The 17,519-nt window shown below is 40.3% G+C and overlaps 1 protein-coding gene across 1 annotated transcript in view; it reads right to left on the minus strand.

The window, feature by feature from the left end:
• Positions 1-6,599: 6,599 nt before the first annotated feature.
• The window catches only part of LOC138611996 (zinc finger protein GLIS1), a 29,161-nt gene continuing 18,241 nt past the window's right edge, over positions 6,600-17,519 (minus strand). Inside the window, exons 4-8 of the mRNA XM_069685281.1 lie at positions 16,789-16,915; positions 14,727-14,880; positions 7,656-7,816; positions 7,510-7,608; positions 6,600-7,409 (exon numbers count right to left, since the gene is read on the minus strand). Coding sequence (XP_069541382.1) covers positions 7,267-7,409; positions 7,510-7,608; positions 7,656-7,816; positions 14,727-14,880; positions 16,789-16,915 — 684 coding nt within the window. The 3' untranslated portion in view covers positions 6,600-7,266. The remainder of the gene's footprint in view (positions 7,410-7,509; positions 7,609-7,655; positions 7,817-14,726; positions 14,881-16,788; positions 16,916-17,519) is intronic.

Consider the following 17,519-nt stretch of genomic DNA (forward strand, 5'->3'; position numbering starts at 1 on the left):
AGGGCTGTAAATGTAACCCTTGTTTAATCAGATTTGCATATTTATTTCCATCTCATATTTAAAAAATGTCTGCATCAAAAGACTTCCTGAGAAAAATCCTATTTTGGCAACAGAATTGAGTACAGTTTATGTTCCCTACAGCAGAACTGACGTTTGTTTTGACTACATATGAGAGGACCTGTGTTGGATAGTGCGAGCAGCTACAAAGAACAGAGCGCCGCATCAGGAGGAAATCTTAAGTCACCACAATCAACCACAGTGACGACAACATGAAAGAGGGAGAGGTTTTGATCTCACTCAGTAACCAGGCCAAGTAAGGACAAAACCAATAATCCAGTCTATTAAAACCTGAGTGAGAAGTTGATTCAAAACTGTGGGCCTGTAAAAACTTTCGTTAAATGCCCATGAGTGGGAGGTTAAAGGTGACAGTGTGAGTACAAAGAGGGAGAGTCACCTGAGGAGGTCACAACCGGATATAATATTGAAAGTTTGTACGTGGAATAATGTTTTTGTGCTTTTTAAAGAATTTTTTTGGGGGGGGCATTTATGCCCTTATTTAAAAAGAGGACGGTGGAAAGTGTCGGAAACAGAGGTAGAGAGAATGGGGGATGACACGTGGCAATGGGCCAAGAGTGGGATTCGAGCCCGGGGCCGCTGCATCAAGGACTGTAGCCTCTGTTTGTGAGCCCCAACAATGTCTTTTAAAAATGTCAGCTTTCATGCTAGCTTTCATTGGACAAATTAAGTCTCTGAAACCTGCAATAATATTTTTTTTGCCACAAGGGGGCAGCAAAGACCAAAGCAAAGACAAGCAATGGACACAAAATTGACATGTCATCAGCTTTTAAAGGAGCAGTTCGCCCCTGGAAAAAGCCATCGTCAGTCAAAGCTGGTGTTCTCTGTGATCGATAGAAGCAATAATATTTGAAGTTGGCGCCATAGCTGTGGAGAAAGATGTACAAACAGCTCGTGGTTTCGCCCATTCTACATTCCTTCAACACCCAGCGTGCATTGCGGCCCTCCCTCTGAAAGGAGCGGCCCAGCGAGAGGCGCTTGAGTGAAATAGTACCGTTTTCACTGCAGTCAACGGCTCAGAGCGGGACAGAGTCCGAAATATGACGAGGATATACCAGTGGATCGTCTAAAAAATCTTCGGGGTCTGCAGTCTACATTTCAAACTTGATGAGTTTGAACGAGACATGACATTGTCCTACATTGAGGAAGTTTAGCGAGCTCCCTGGCCTCCGCCAGATGACATGTTTCACGTAGTCTGGCGGAGGTTTTCCAGGGCCCATTAGAGAACTTTTTAAACACTAAAAAGTTCCTTAGATCTGAGGGAAACTGCAGAGTCAGGATCCTTTCATCACTAGAGATCCTCCTCTTCACACACCAGGAGACATGAGATCCATTAAGAATATGAAAACACTGATTGTAGCAGCTTTTTTATAGTAAATATATGTGTTGTTACTTGTTCTATGATGCTGTTTAGTAAATTCCCGTAGTGAAACTTAAATTTAAAGTAGAGATTTATTTTTGTCAGCTCAAGAAAATCGAGAGAGAAAGGTCATTTTGTTGTCTTGTTATTTATAAGGACTTTTAAAGGACCAGTGTGAAAGATTTAGGGAGATCTGTTGCCAGAATTTGTGTGTTATCAAATGCAAAAAGGAAATGTTGGGTCATCATTACCTTAAAAGGCGCTCTTAATATTCAGTGAGGGAGTGGGTCGTCTTCCAGAGTTCCTACAGTAGCCCAGAATGGACAAACTAAACTCTTCTAGAGAGGTCGTTTCTTGGAAGGAAATTGGTGAGGGGACATTTATCAGTTGTTTTCAGTCTGCGTCATCACTGCTGGATGCTGGTAAATCATACACCGTGGTGCTTTCCATGGAGACTTACAGAACTGAGTGTGTGATAAAAACTGTTTCTTCCAGATAAGGGGGTGAAGCTTTTGTTTGCATGTCTTGTCTCAATCTTTCATCCCCCGTGAATCCTCTGTAATGCTGTTTATTTATAGTGCACAGACCTTTAACTCTAACTATTTGCATGCTGCTCAGCTTTTGTTCTAACTGATAGTTATCAACAGACCATGAATTCAAAGCTTGATCACTCTGAAGAGGAAAAAGGAAATCGCTCAGTGGGGTTGTGTGGTTGCACGGAGGTGATAATTTGCTTAGATTTGGATGCAATGGTCCAAATTCTTAACACTTTTGTACGAGCAAAGTCAGGATGCGGTAAGACTTGTATATGTGCTGCTGATTCCACGCAGTCACTACTTAAGATAACTTAATGCCCAAGAAGTCCACTTCCCATCTCAGCCTGACAACAGAAGTCTAAAGGTCAGAGTCGACTCATCGCTGAAAAGGTTAAAGAATCTGTCATCCGAGAAGATCTGCAGTCACGCCAAATATTGACACGGATCGTTGGATTTATAAGTGACACAAAACACAGGAGACGCTGGCCGACCATCACAGTCTCAGAGACAGAGCTGTGAGTGTAAAGGCCCTTCATCCTAACAGGAGGACTTTCCTGTCCGTCTCCTCTCTGGGTGTGAGCGTCCAGCGAGAGGAGGGAGGTTTAAATCTGGAGAACGAGGATGATCTCACCCGCTAACAATGTGAGCTGCTACATCCTCTCTGGCTGCAGCTTCCTCTGAAAAAACGGCCTCTATTCTCCCTTTCATACCACTCCTCATCATAAAATATTCCTACATGAAACAGAGGCTGCAGCTGGAGCAACACAGAGGACACAGAGGGGACATTTATGGGAATTTAAGCATCTATGTGCCAGAAAATGATTCTCTCACATTTTATGCTAAAGGGGAAAAAGATGATAATAATTCAGGATTCAGTATTTTGCCAGTGTTGGGAAGTCTTTTAAACAACATGTAAGGATGTTATTTGTACAAAACTTAATTTTACAAGTTACTGAATCAATAAAATGTAGAAAAAAAGCTATTTCTTTTTTGGTGGTGGTAGGTTTGAATTTAGGGGTCAATATTGGTCAATATCTAGCTACAGCTTATAGCACAAAACACACTAAAATAGCATCATTTGAAGTTACAATCTACTATAACTGCAAGACCCTGTGAGGCAGATTAAAATCCTTACAAATATCCAGAAAAAAGCAGATAAACACCCACAAACACCTGTTGGACATGAGAAAAGCAGCCTGGATGTAAATCAAGTATAAAAAAGTGTTTCCCTACCTCTGGGCTTCATGTCTGCTGCAGCCATGTTGCTCTCTGTCAGACGCTCATGAGACCTGTTGAGGATCCAAACATCAGCAGCAGCGTCTCTCTCTCTCTCCTCTCTGCATCCCATCAACTGTCCCGGGTGATAGCACCTCCTCCTCCTCCTCCTCCACCTCCTCTGGGTCGGAGGGTGTGTCTCCCTCCGAGCGGAATGTGGAAAAACTACCGCTTCCAGTTTGTGTGTGTCTGTGGTTGTGTACGTGTTTGTGTGTTTCTGTAGGAGGGTGTTAATGATGTTTATCCATACACAGTGTTAAGTTTGAGAGCGTTTATCTGCGACTGACGCTAACAGATTTGAGCCTTACCGTGCAGTGCAGTTCAAAGTTTAGCCTGCTGCAGCGCCCTCTGGTGGCTGAACTCGCCTTCTCTCCAAACACGTGCAACTTTGTTTTTCCATACTTTCCACTTAAAACCATGAATTCAAAATTTGGAAATTAAACAGGTGCTCTTTTATGACTTGATAAAATCCTCCTACTTCTTGAGCTAAATTAACCATTAAAACGTCGTTAATTTAGCTTGAAAATGCATCGTCACTTAGCTGGAAGCAGGGCTGTTTTTCTGAGCTCATGAGACGTGATGTGTGGTTCTTACCATCCAGCAACGCCACAAAATTATCGTATTTAATATTACATTACTCACCTATTGTGTTTTATGGGAGAAAAACACATGTTGCTGTGTATTTCCATACTACAGGGGCATTTCTAGGTAAACTACTAAGATAGTGTTCCCAGTGTGCACTTTGGGTTTGATGAAATTGCTTTCTCCCTGTACGCACCCTGCGTATGTCCTAGAAGCCCTTCCTTCTTTGAATACCCTTTAAAACATTTTTGAAGAAGAAAGCCAGGAAGACACTTTATTTCTGTATTACATCATCCTTGACTTAAGGTGGAATTTGTTATGAATACGACCTGTATTTCTCTCTTCTTTCACTACTTCCTGTGTTTCTACAAAGGATACTTAAAGAAATTAATAACAATATGATGCCTTGCTGCAGATTATACCGTCCAACAGTATATATAGTAGTTCAAATAAGTTTAACCATAAAGATCTACAGCAGTAAAATGCAAAATACCTATTAATGCAGCATTAATGCTGAACCAAAAATGTCATACTGTAAAACAGTGACAAGTTAAAAACCACCACTTAATCATGTACAGGAGAAAATCAGCAAAGAGATAAGAGGTACGGCTTTGTCCACAGGGGCGCCAAAATCAACACACCGAAAGTTTTAATTGCAATCTCCACAGCACCAAACTATCTACCAACATACACATCTATTTTGTGTCTTGATGTTTTATACACTGGACTTTTAAATTTCCGAACATAATGAAGGGGAATTAATTTCTTTGAAATAAATCAGAACCTTACTGGGGCCTTCTTCAATGTATGACCACTAGATGGCGGTATTAACTAGCCAACTAACCGTAAACATACCCTGAACTAAGATTTAAAGGCTTTTCAAAATATAATAAAATAATGAACAAATCACTAATTTCATCTTTTCATTGTGAGAACTCATCATTTTTGTAATAAATGATTGTACAGTGATTTTCTATCAAAACAAAAAATCTGAAGATGTTATCTTGAGCTTTGGGAAACTATAACTTTTCACAGTTTTCCCACACTTTTTTAACAATTAACTGATTAATCCAGGAAATAACTGAAACTAAGAAACACAAACACATACAAACAGACGTGTTTATTCAGATATAAAAAGACAGGCATATTTTCATACAGTCTATATACACTGTTCAATGACAATAATAAGAAATCTCTGGATTGCTACAAAATCAGTGTAAACATTTTCTGGTTGGTCATTTCTCTTACAGTCTCTGTGAGGAGACTAAAGAGTGCACAGAACTTACTGTAAACAATGCACACCTCCCTCTCACTGAATATAACACTGATAGAAACTATACAGAAACATGTAAAGGCACTGTGTTGAAAAAACAAAAGAAACACTATAAAAAAGGATATTATGCTACTGTCGTTGTTTGATTACACAAAATTAAACTTATTTGTTGGCAGGCAAATCACAGATGATACATTTTAGTGCATTTTTTCCCCCTCACTTGTCAGTTTATCCCTCCCATCAGTTCTATAATACCACAGAGCGTGTATGTTATTGATACAGCCGAACACTAGGTGGCAGCAGTGCTACAGCTGACTCCATCGTCCTGCAGCTGCACTCCAGCAAAACAACTAAACGAACAAGCAGTTGGAGGTTTCCCAATGTTGCTTTTGTTACAAGGTAATTTTCCTGCTGATAAACGCACAACAACTTTGACAGAAGAGTTTGACATTTGGAGAAATAAACATATTTAATTTAAATGATGAAACTGAAACCATCCCCTCAAGCTGTGCTCTTCTCCAACGGTTTAACCTCAGTGCACTGTTTACCCTTTTCTTTTTGAATCAATATTAAAATCCTACTCATTAATCACAAGGTACTACAGTAAATCACTGAATGTTTAACTCTTTACTGTCCGAAAGGCCTCATAGATTTGTTTGGCTTTTTGACGGGTCCACATTATGGTCGAGGGGTGATCGAGCTTTTGCTGTACTGGTGCCTTTGCTCTTATTCTGTCCTCTGGAACTTTCACATCCTGTCTTGAAACATATATTTATAGATTTGCATTTTAGACATATTTGCTCCCATAGTGTAGATTTGTTGTATTAACAGCAGATTTTGTGTTTATTTTAAAGTGTTTCACTTATTAAATTTATTTTTATTTAACTCATGGATGATTTCATACGCAACTGTCTCACATGCAGTTGTTTTTCTTATTATGATTGTCATTTTATGCTGTCTTCCTGCAGTGGAACTCCTTCTGTTTTCCTTGAAGAGTGCTAAAACAACACAATTACTGATGTTTTCTGTAAGTCTGTATGTAGAAATATTACGCCCGCTGGTTAGCTTAGCCTAGCCAAGGGCTGTATACATAGGTAACTGTAAGTCTAGCTCTGTCAAAAGCTAATAAAATCCCAACCTGTAAATCTCACAAATTAATCAGTTATATCTTGTTTGTTTAATCCACACAAATACGAAAGTGTGAAAAACAGCTAGCTGTGGTTTTACAGAGAGCGGTCAATTTCGTGTCCAGGTGTAGTGACTTCCTGACGTCATCACAGCCAGTAAAGAGTTTCACACATAACCCTCGAGTTTTAAACATCCAGTTTTGTACAAATTAAACAAAGAAGACACAAATTGAGTATAAGTGAGTTTTAAAGCAACTGGAACGTGGATTTTGTTACCTTTATACAGAATCAGGCCAGATGTTTCCCTCCTTTTCCAGCCTTCATGCTAAGCTAAGCTAACTTGGCTGTTGCAACAGTTCTTGTGGCTGATATGAGAGTGTTTTTAATCTTGTCATCTAACTCTCTGCAAAAAAAAACCAAAGCAAATTTTCAAAAATGTAACTATTTCTTGCTTGGACTGCTAAATCCATTATAACATCATGATTCAACTTTTTGGCTCGTAACACCTTAAAATGAAGCTGCTTTAACAAAGAAGTAAAAACTATCTGCAATGCATACCAAAAAAAAGTTCTGTTCTTTGTATCTTGTACTGACCCCATATTGGGAACCACAACATTATAAGATCCCATTCTGTCCTTGTTTTCCTGCGACATTTCCTGGAGGAGAAGCTGCTGTGGAGACAGAGTTCACCTGACTGGAGTGATGAAACATGAACAAAGCTCATAGCTCCTTCTATCCAGATCACAAAAGCTGTGTTCATCTCCGAATAAAAAAGTCACTGCTACTTACGTGAATTAGCTCACCAGATTTCTTCTTCGGCTGTGTATCTTTGCAGCTCCACCTCTCGTCAATTCTGCACCTTTCTTTGTACCGTTAAAACTCCCACTGACATATTTTCTGCACTGTTCAAGATCATTCTGTCACTGTCAGCGCTGAATATACAGTATATTGTTGTTGTGATTGACTGCCGCCCACATCAAAAATGCTGCCTTTGGTCCTCTTGAAAACAAAGTGATTCTGACTCAGTTCTTTGGTTTTTCACGAGTCCAGGTAGATGGAGTAGATCTGGTTGAGGCAGCGGTCGACGCCTCCTGTCTGGAACAGGAAGCTGTCGTCTGAGCAGGGAGACATGGAGTAACCACCTCCCGCCTGGCCCTGCAGGTCCTGCAACAGGTCAAACCCTGAAGACAGGAAAAAAACACAAGCAAATTAATTCCATTTTCCTTTCCCTTAACCATCAGAGTATATGGAGGCTTTTACCCTGTGTTGTCGGTGTCTTACCTATTGCGTGAGAGGCGGAGGGGTTTGTGAAGTAACTGGCAGGTTCAAAGCCTCCATCACCGACTGGTTGAACCACTTTTCCCTCTCCATACAGACATCCTTTTGGAAAAATCATGAATGTCAAGAACAACAAGGATGCATCCCACTATGAGTGTTGAGGCTGATGATGTTGTCAGTACCTTGCTGCTGTGAGAGCAATTGTTGGTGGTTGTAGTTTTTGTTGTAGCCCTGCAGCTGCACGTTGGCTCGGTCTGACGAGGAGCTCACTGGGCTGACTTCAGCGGACATGAACAATGTTGGTCTGTTCCTGTTGGCAACACAAAACGATGTAACTAAAATACTCAAAACAAATGAACAAATGATATATGACTATGATGAACATTTAATCTTGATTCACTTGTGTTTATAGCTTCAAACATTAAAAGAATAAATAGGTATTTGTTGAGAAGGATGCATGTTTGGCTAACTAGCTTAGTTAGCGTCTTACTGAGTGGTGGTTACCAAACCCTGCGTAACTTCCAAGGCCAGCTGTATTCCTTACAACATTGTTTTGTTGCTTTACGTTTTACTTTTTCAAGCTAAACACTGTTAACAATAGCACATTCATTGTGTAGTACTTTCCTCCAGTGTGAGAGCTAGTAGGCTAACGTTAGCAGCTCTGTCCTTCTAGGTTAACTGCAACAACTAACTTATCTGAGTTAGCATTGGTTAGTTCTTACTTAAAAGCCCTTTGTCTTGTAACAGAGTATTGAGACATAAAAATATGGAAAGTTAAGTATAAATCTAAGTTAAGAGAGTTTGTCTGTAAACTAAGCAGCTAAACAGGGTTACAATCTAGATAATACATGTTTAACAATCATGCTAGAAATGAACTCTTCAAAGCAATAGAACAACAATGTTCATCAACTGAGTAGTTAAGGTTCTTCAATCTTTTAGCACAATCTTATCAGTGTGGAAATCTTAGGCAGGACTTTGATTCATTTGTGTTTATAGCTTTAAGCATTAAAAGAATAGACTGGCATAGGTTTGCTAAAGAAGGAATGGTGTTTGTCCGCTCTAACGTTAGCATGTTTGGCTAACTAACTCAGTTAGCTTCTTACTGAGTGGTGGTTACCACACCCTGCATAACTTCCAAAGCCAGTTGTATTTCATACAACATTATATTGTTGCTTTATGTGTTACCTTTTTAAGCTGAACACCGTTTACAATAGCACATTCACTGTGTTGTAATTTTCTTCAGTGTGAGTGCTAGACGGCTAACTTTAGCAGCAATGTGGCTAACACTGCTACAACTAACTTATCTCAGTTAGCGTTGGTTAGTTCTTACCTAAAAGTGCTTTGTCTTGTAACAGCACTGAAACATTTGGTCTAAACATATGGAAAGTTTAGCATAAAATCTAAGTTGAGTGAGTTGCTTGTCTGAGAAAACTAAGCAGCTTAACAGGGTTATCTTAGATCATACATGTTCATAATCATGCTAGAAATGAACTCTACAATACAATAGAGCAACAATGTTCATCCACTGGGAGGATGCTAATTTTAAGCCTGGGTAGTTCAGCTTATTTTCAATCTTTCAGCACAATTTTAAGAGTGTGAAACTCTTGAGAATAAGCATGTCTAACTCTTAGTGAGGGGGCGAATAAGCAACTTCTCAAAAATGCTGAACTATTTAAAGACCCAACCAGGATAAATTGAAACTGACAGATTTGGTAGTTTAACTTTCAAAGTAAGAGTCTTTATTTAAGGTTGACGAAAGACAATAAAAGCTCCTCGAGGATTCATAACTGACTCATTGCAACAACCTGGTGGGATTTTTAAGATAATGCCTGTTTTTTAACTTTCGTTCAGTTGGCTTGAATTAACTCCTGCAGCTGTTTCTGTCACGTAGAGATGAATTCAGTGTATCTTAAGCCTTTTTAACCTCACCACAGCCTTCTGAGCCGCACGGCTGAGCCAAGAACTCTTGTGGTAAAATGAAGTTGGTGTCATAAACAAATCATTAGTAACAGTTGAGCTGAGGATCATACAATTCTAAAACAACACATGTTATGTTTGACATAGTCACTTCTTCTTTGTGCAACTATAGTTTCATTATATATGCGGATAGGGCTCAATGTACCCTAAACAAAAGATTTTACACTTTTTTAATCTACTGTATGTATTTAAATTAGGTGCCCCTTGAGTATTTGCAATCATTATGTTGATCAACATTATCTGACAGTGTGGCAGCAGCTGTGTCATCACACACAAACTAGTAAAACTCGTGCACAAACAGTGCAGTTTATATAAGGAAGTGTTTCTGTCTCATGGGGGTAATGTAGGCGGGCTTTATGTGGAGCTGTATCCATCGCTACGCTGCAAGAATGTGCTGACTGTGCACAAACAGCCTGACTCAATGTGGAAACGAATGAGTCAGTGGAGCCAAGTCGACAAGAAGAAAGAAAGGCACCCGAATATCTCTCCAAGGAGATATGCAGCTGAACCCCCCCCCCCTACAATATGGTATTTACCCCCCCCCCCCCCCCCCCCATCCTCCTCCTTCAAAGAGCTCGCTCTCTGCATTTCATGTGGCCTGAGAAGTCTCCTGGATGATGTACCGTAGCATATTGGTCCCCAGAGAGCCAAATGGCCTTGGTTTCTGCTGGACGGGTTTACTGGGCTTCATAAACAAGCCAGGCCTTGTCACTGATACTGATGGCTGCTGGCCCGAGCGCCTTCTATATTTGCATCTGACAGCTATAAAAAAAGGAAATGTTTGGAGATTTCTTTACATATCTATCATTTATCATCCCCAGGTCTCTTTATTACCCATTTCCCATGTCAAATGCTATTACATTTAATTTAACAGTCTCTGCTTTCAGTGGAGAAATACAATAAAAGCCAAAATTAATCAAAAGGACTTTTTTGAAACCCAAACTGATATAACTTACAGATGGCTGTGGCTTCCCAAGGTAATAAAAACCAGGCTTTGTATAAGATTATGTAAACATAGCGGGCTTTGATATAGTACGACTGTTGAAATGAATGTTCAGAGATGACTGCGAGCCCCAAGAATTCAACTCTACTCTGGATTCCCCCTCGTTGGCCCCAGAACCATCAGAGCTGACCTTAACTATAAACAACCGCGTCTGTTCCAGCACTTACATTCTTCAACGCTGCAACAACATAGCTGAGATGTTTAGCCGCGACGGGTCGATCTGTCGTTCTGTGGCCGGTGTGCCCAAACGTCTCTGATGCATGAGCTTAACAGAGAGCCCACGCCTGAGGGAGCGGCTGTCAGCACCACCTCAGGAAACTGCTCCTCTGATCATATTTTACCGGCTAAACCCCTTCATCGCTCACTGCTTTTTTTCCTACTTTATACTAACTAACCACAGCCAGCTGCCCTCCTCGTATCTGGAATGAGAAGAATCCTGATGCAGAATTTAAGCTCTTATATTTATATGCACATTATACAGTATGCAACCCTGCTTTAAATGCACGCCTGCTTTTTAATAGCAGCATACTCGTACTGGATCAGAGGAGGGGATGAGTGGGTTTACTAAAGGTGCCAGCTTGTGCACTAAACTGATCTGCGCTCAGTTTTAGCAGCGGAAAGACGCTGGAGTACTTCTGTGATATGGATTTACTGGATCATGTTGTCTGCATGTAACACATATGTCGATTAAATGTGATCTAAGCGCTACCAATCAAGCACTTACAGAAACTTAAGTGCACATATTACATGTTAGAGATACAGTAAATACAAAAATGTGTGGATATGTCAAACATTTCAGTTAAACTGGCTCTTTGGACCCGATGTCACTCACAGCTTCTGCAAAGTAAACTTCATTTCTTCTCTTTCCTTCAAGTTGTATAATAGCGTTTCTGTGTGAGAGCCATCCTGGTTAGAGCGCCTGTATCTGAGGGACACGCCGCTCCAAGAAGCCAATCCATCTTCCCAACACTCCTCCACCGCAAAATACACAAACACTGCACATCACAAATGCTCACTGATGGACAAGCCTGAGCGCAGGCCTCCGAATCCCTCAAGTATTAAATAATTAAAAGACGCTGAAATGGATCGTCTCGGCCAGAGTAAACACGCGCCTGGCTATGAGGTCAGAGCTTGATGCCGGCTCTGCTCTGAAGCAAAGATAATTTACTTTCACGTGTTTAACGTCTCGCTAAGTCGTTTGGGGGAAAAACAAGTGCTCGTCTGGTATTGGCTTTGGCAGGCCGTCAGGTACTGCGGGCACCAGTGGGATTCTATGACATCCTCAGTCGCTATAAAGGGACGTCAATGGACGGATTGTGCAAAGCTTCATGGAAGGAGATGGAGGCTGCATTTAGACACAGACACCCAAACCTGGACATCAAGTCAAAGGACTTTTAATTTACTCAAATATGATCTTTACATTTGTTAGCTTACTCCTCAGTTAACCTCCTCAAGTCAAGAAATCTGGTCAAAGAAGAACTATAACTGTCAAAAAGCATCTAAATAAATGTGGCTTTTTAAAGTGTTTTTTAACAAATTATTAATTTGTCGAATAAAGTACCTTCAAGGAACTCCAGAACCATCATTTTAATCATGATTTTAACATATTATTATTCACTTATAAATCATCAAATGGCCGTGCGCCAACCAAATCTTTCAGACCTTTTAAAACCTCATCTTTCATCAAGGACACTCAGATCTACAGACCTGTTGCTTCTGGCTGTCCCAAGGTCAAGGTTGAAGCTCAGGGGGATGACACAGGCTGTGTTCGAAATGCCGTATTATATACTACATACTATATACTATACACTACGTACTATATACTGCATACTGTGTTCGGCGGTAGTAAGTAGTATGGAGGAGCTTTTCAAATTTGTGTTGCAGTATGCTACGCTAGGAGGAAGTTAACAGTAACTGCTGCTTCTTTAGCTATAGCGCCCCCTTCTGCTGGAATGCTGCTGCTGTCCGTGATTTCAACCGCCGTTCCAGCGATTTGCATTGTGGGATATTGTAGACGAGGTAGAGATTTTTTTTTTCCGAATCAGTACGACATCCTGGCATTTTTGGCATTCTGCACATTTAGCTTTTGTTTGCATGCTGCATACTACATTTTGGCCAAATCAGTACGTACTGCTAGTACAGTACGGCATTTAGAACACAGCAAGAGTCTTTTCAGTCCCGGCTCCAAAGCTCTGGAACGCTCTGCCTCCACATGTTCGGCTGCCCCCCAAACTGCCTGTTTATAAATCAAACCTCAAAATGCTCTTTTATTCCTTGGCTTTTGGCTCTGCACGAGAGTTGCCTTTTTATTCTTTCTCCTTCCCTATTGGTCCGAACGCTTTTTACTATCATCGACCTGTTGTCTTTAAATTGGTCTTAGTGTTTATTGTGTTGTTTATATGGCTTTTATGTTTGATTGCACGGCACTTCAGTCAACATCTGTTGTTTTTAAATGTGCTTGATAAGTACATTTAAATTGGATCATTTATTAAGCTACAACGTTTGAGTCGTTTTAAGGCCTTTTTGAGGTCAGCACAGCCCTGAATCAGAATCATTTATTGGGAGGTGCTTTCACTTACAAGGACATTTGCCTTGGTATTTTGGCGCATCAAATCAAACACTGAGAGATTATAAGCAAACAAACAAAAACAAGTCAAGAATCAAAAATGGAAATTCATAACAAAAACATAGAAAATATAGAACATGACATGGTTTGAAACGAAGAGGATGCTGTGCAAAATATCAAGCAAGGAAAATAAATAAAAGAAGAAATTTTGCCTGAATTTGCAATTTTTGCAGCTTTTTGAACGTATAGGTCTTTAATCGCCATTGGTTAGTTTTAACACGACGTCTCAGGTATGAAATCAAGTTCAAATGTAACAAAAAACGTCACTTACTGGAAATGTTCTGTTGCATGAATGCTGAACTGCGGCTGAAAGTCTAAAAAAATCAAGTGAAATCTGGTTTTCCAGTCAGCCGACCTTCAGAATAAACTTTCAAACCGAAGCTTATAGGTTTTACGTTGAACCCATCTAAACTCCTCTATTAACTCCTCTGCCAAGACCCGGAGCCCATTTGAAAACAACTCATGGAAATCCAGAACAATTTCATGTGAAACTATGCGCATCGTACACCATGTGGAGTTTCTATATCATTTATTAAACCACAAACATCTTACTTTGGCCCTTATCAGCTCTGTTTTATCGCACAGACTGCCTTTGTTGTTTCTGTTGTGCCAATAAAAGTTCGTTTACGGGCAATTCTTCAGTGACCAATGATTTGAGGCCGTATTGTCCAGAAACTGCGGGCCTGGAGGCTGTCAGCTGTATCTTTTTAGTCTCACTTCTACTTTTATACTGGGCTAGACAAAATTTGTCTCAGTTTACAGTACACATAAGTTCTGTGGCCTCCAAGTCCCCAATCAGTGCAACCACAAAGCCAAAACTCCATCGCTGGTGATAATGTTCTCTGGTCTATTCAAAAATGCATACGCTCACGTCTCTCCCTGTTTATGTGCATGTGTTTCCCAGACGAGAGAGGCACAGCAAACCGTTGGACGTTATTATTCCGAATAAATCAAATGAGTACAGATTTTTGGGCTGAATATCAGAAAATGCACCGCTTGAAGATTTGATTTCAAATAACATGCAAAGAGAAGCAGAAAACTGTGGTCGCTATTTTTATCTTTAAAATTGCTCCGTATGAAAAGTGCCAAATGCAAACGGCTTCCCGTTCAGCTCCATTGTATCGGGTTGGCAGCAGAAGTCCCCGCAGCAGATAACTTGAACTTGAACACCACTTGGGGCGGGAGAATATGTTTTTTACGATTCGGATGAACTGACCATCTAAGCTTCCCTCTGGGCATGTTGTAAAGTTAAAGACTCTGATTTCTAAGAAATAACGGCATCTCATTTTTAAAATTTATCGTTCAACAGCTGTTTCTACTGTTTGAAACTTCGCTCTGTAAAGCTGGTGCAATCCTCTGGGGCAGAGAGTCAAAATGGGGGAAAATAAACAACTCTACCAACTGCTGTGATGCCCATGAACAGGGCACTTAACGACTCATAGCCAGTTGTTAAAAAGTGTTTCAAGGAGTGAACGTGTGCAACTGCAGGATTGCTCAAGAAGCCCATGTGTTTACAGTCATGTTTCCCTGCATGTACAAATAAATATTCTAATTGGATTTTTGGATTGAAGACTTTAACTTCATTGATCGACTTGTATTGCATCTTGCACTCACCCCTCTCTCATGCTCCCCAGGCTTGTTAGTGAAGATATTGGGCTGTTGGCGTCAAAGTTTCCCTCCAGGCCTTGATACCTGGAGCAGCTGTCTGATGGGTGAAGAAACTCTGAATTTCCCCTGTTGTGGATGTTGTTGCTGTTTGAGTAGACTCCTAAAAGAGAGACAGATTTATAGAAGTAGGATGTCAATGAAAATATGTATGTTTTGAGTATCCATAATCACATGTTGAAAGGTTGCTCCTTTGTGGACGTTTTTGCAGCTACAGTTGACCTAGATTTAAAACAACATCCAAAACTTTCTAAAATGCTACTGTAGCATCTTCGATACTATCTGTCCTTGTGACCAGTTTGTCGCTATTAAGGTTAGCTGTTTATGTAAGCTAGCTAGAGTTTTGGCTTTTTTGGCTGACCGCGCCTGCTTTCAAACACGTTGTCATCGGCCTCATAAGGACATTCCTTGTAACACATTGCCCACAAAAGCGCACATTGACCTGATGCGGTCAGCCACATACTAGGTTTTAACCTAGTCTTGTTTTACATAATCACTTTATCATTTAGTGTATAAAATGTCACCAGATAGTTTCAATGTTTAAGAATTGCTCAAACCGAGGGGATGTCTTTAAAGTGCTTGTTTCAGTCCAAACCTCAAAATAATTGGAAAGAAAACTAACAAACCCTCAAATCTAAAAAGCTACTGTTAAGTGAATTAGCCTATCTATTACAAGTCATTTGTCAATTTATTTTCTGTTGATAAACCTATCAATTAATGAATTAATCTTTTCAGCATTTAAAATTCAAATTTTGATCAAAATACGGCTAAACACAAAGCTACAGTTTGTAGCTAACCACATTTAGCTCTTTAAGTTGTTAGCTACCAATGTTAGCAAGCTAGGGCTTCACCTAGTCTCAAATATAAAGAGCTAGAGCTTGCTGATAAAAATATTATTGTTACAAGTCATCTGCTAATTCATTTTCTGTAATTTTCTTCAACTAGACTAATTAACTAATCTTTTTAACTCAACTGTAAACACAAGCATTATTAATAAACCTAAAGCTATGCAGCTAACCGTGCTAGCAAGAAACAGAAGCTATATTTAACCACTGCAAATCTTATTCTGGCAAAAATACTATAATTTTAAATTTATTGAGCGAATAAGCGGAAAATAATATTAGAAGCAGTTTAACCAAAATTTCTATGGCACTTTTAATATTTTTCATGCAGTTTTATTAAGTTTGCAACAGTTCAAATACAGGCTAACTGTCACTGTTGAAGCCTTCGGGAGTGTTTGATACTAAAAACATATTTTTTGGATTGTGTTGATTTGAAGCTGTAACAAAAATACCTGCTTGTAATCAGCGGGGCTTTCAACACTTGGCTTTGACTCTGGTTTAGGGTCAGCTGATGCTGATAGCATGTGTCACCATAATGCATATACAGTTATGTTCATACACAGGTATATACTTAACAGTCAGAAATTTGTCTTCAGGCTAAAATGTTTGGCCATCTCTGATAAGGAGAAAGTCCTCTTGGGACATTTTCAAAATAAAACACTGACATACTTGTTTCACCCTGAATAAACATGGTGTAGTGTGCCGTTTGAGGTTTTTCCCTCAAAGTCTTCTGGGTAAAACTGCAAGTAGTCTGAAGTAATAGACGTGGACAGCTCTCCTGGACACTCTCTTCTGGCGTTTGCCAACTGAGCCTCAGTGTACCTGACAGCTTCTTGATCTCGGTTCAGCCATTGAAAGGGAAAGAAAAAGAGCTTGGCTGGAAAACCGGTTTGGAGAAGCTGAAGGACGAAGGGGAGCGGGCCAACATGCCCGCAGTCAGTGCCCGGTAATTGGACAAGGTAAACACTGGCATGATGAGCTATCATCGTAGGAATGGGAAGGGAGGGAGAGGAAAAGGAGCAAATGAGGCCATGGGAGCAAATGAAAGAGACAGTTTAACAGCCCAGGTGTTTGAGCAATTACCCCTTTACTTTGTTTTTCGCTCACTTCCAGAAAGGTGTTGGAGGAAGATTTCCACTGCTATGAGCTACCGTTTCATCCGTTCATACCTGTGAAGTCGTCTAAACTCGGCAAAGGCGAGCTGCTTCCTTGGTGGGACGAGGCTGAGCTGTGAAGATGCTGCCTCGCCAGGCAATCACTCAGAATGTCCGATTCCAGCAATGTGTGGACCTGAACCTGTCAAACACACAAATGATAGATTGACGGTAACAGCTTGTTGTGATACATTTGATGACATGTTGGTGGATGCCTGCCTGCGTGTAGGGATGAGAGTAATTATGTTAAATCTTCAGCTTAGTTGTAACAATTGTGTTTTTGCTGTTGGGCAATACAACTCCCATGGAGCTAAACACTGAAAGGATTCACTTGTCTTTTGAGGACATACAGTAGATCGATTGAAAACACAGTGAGTTTTCTGCGGGCGGTTCTTTACTGTTAATTTTTTCAAAGCTTGAACCAGATGCCTAGTTCTTGTTTCATCCAACTTCAATGTACAAAATCCAGAAATCTTGTTAGGCGATTTCATTCCAAAAAGTTCTAACAAAGTTAAAGACAATTTACTTTATTATCCAGCATTAACAGCGCATCTCCCAGGACTTTCCAAAACAGTTTAAGGACGGCTCCAGGACCCAGAAGAATCTCGTGAAGGACACCCAGGAACCACAAAAGACGTATGAACAATCAGGGAAAAATGTTCGCCCCAAACCAGTGTTTATGAAGATACAAACTTCAATGGCTGTGACACACCAGCCCCGAAGACATGTATAACCGTGAGGAGTTT

Source organism: Semicossyphus pulcher, unplaced genomic scaffold, assembly GCF_022749685.1.
Source record: "Semicossyphus pulcher isolate SPU_LCO1_2020_fin unplaced genomic scaffold, fSemPul1.0.p SCAF_7, whole genome shotgun sequence".
NCBI lineage: Eukaryota > Metazoa > Chordata > Actinopteri > Labriformes > Labridae > Semicossyphus > Semicossyphus pulcher.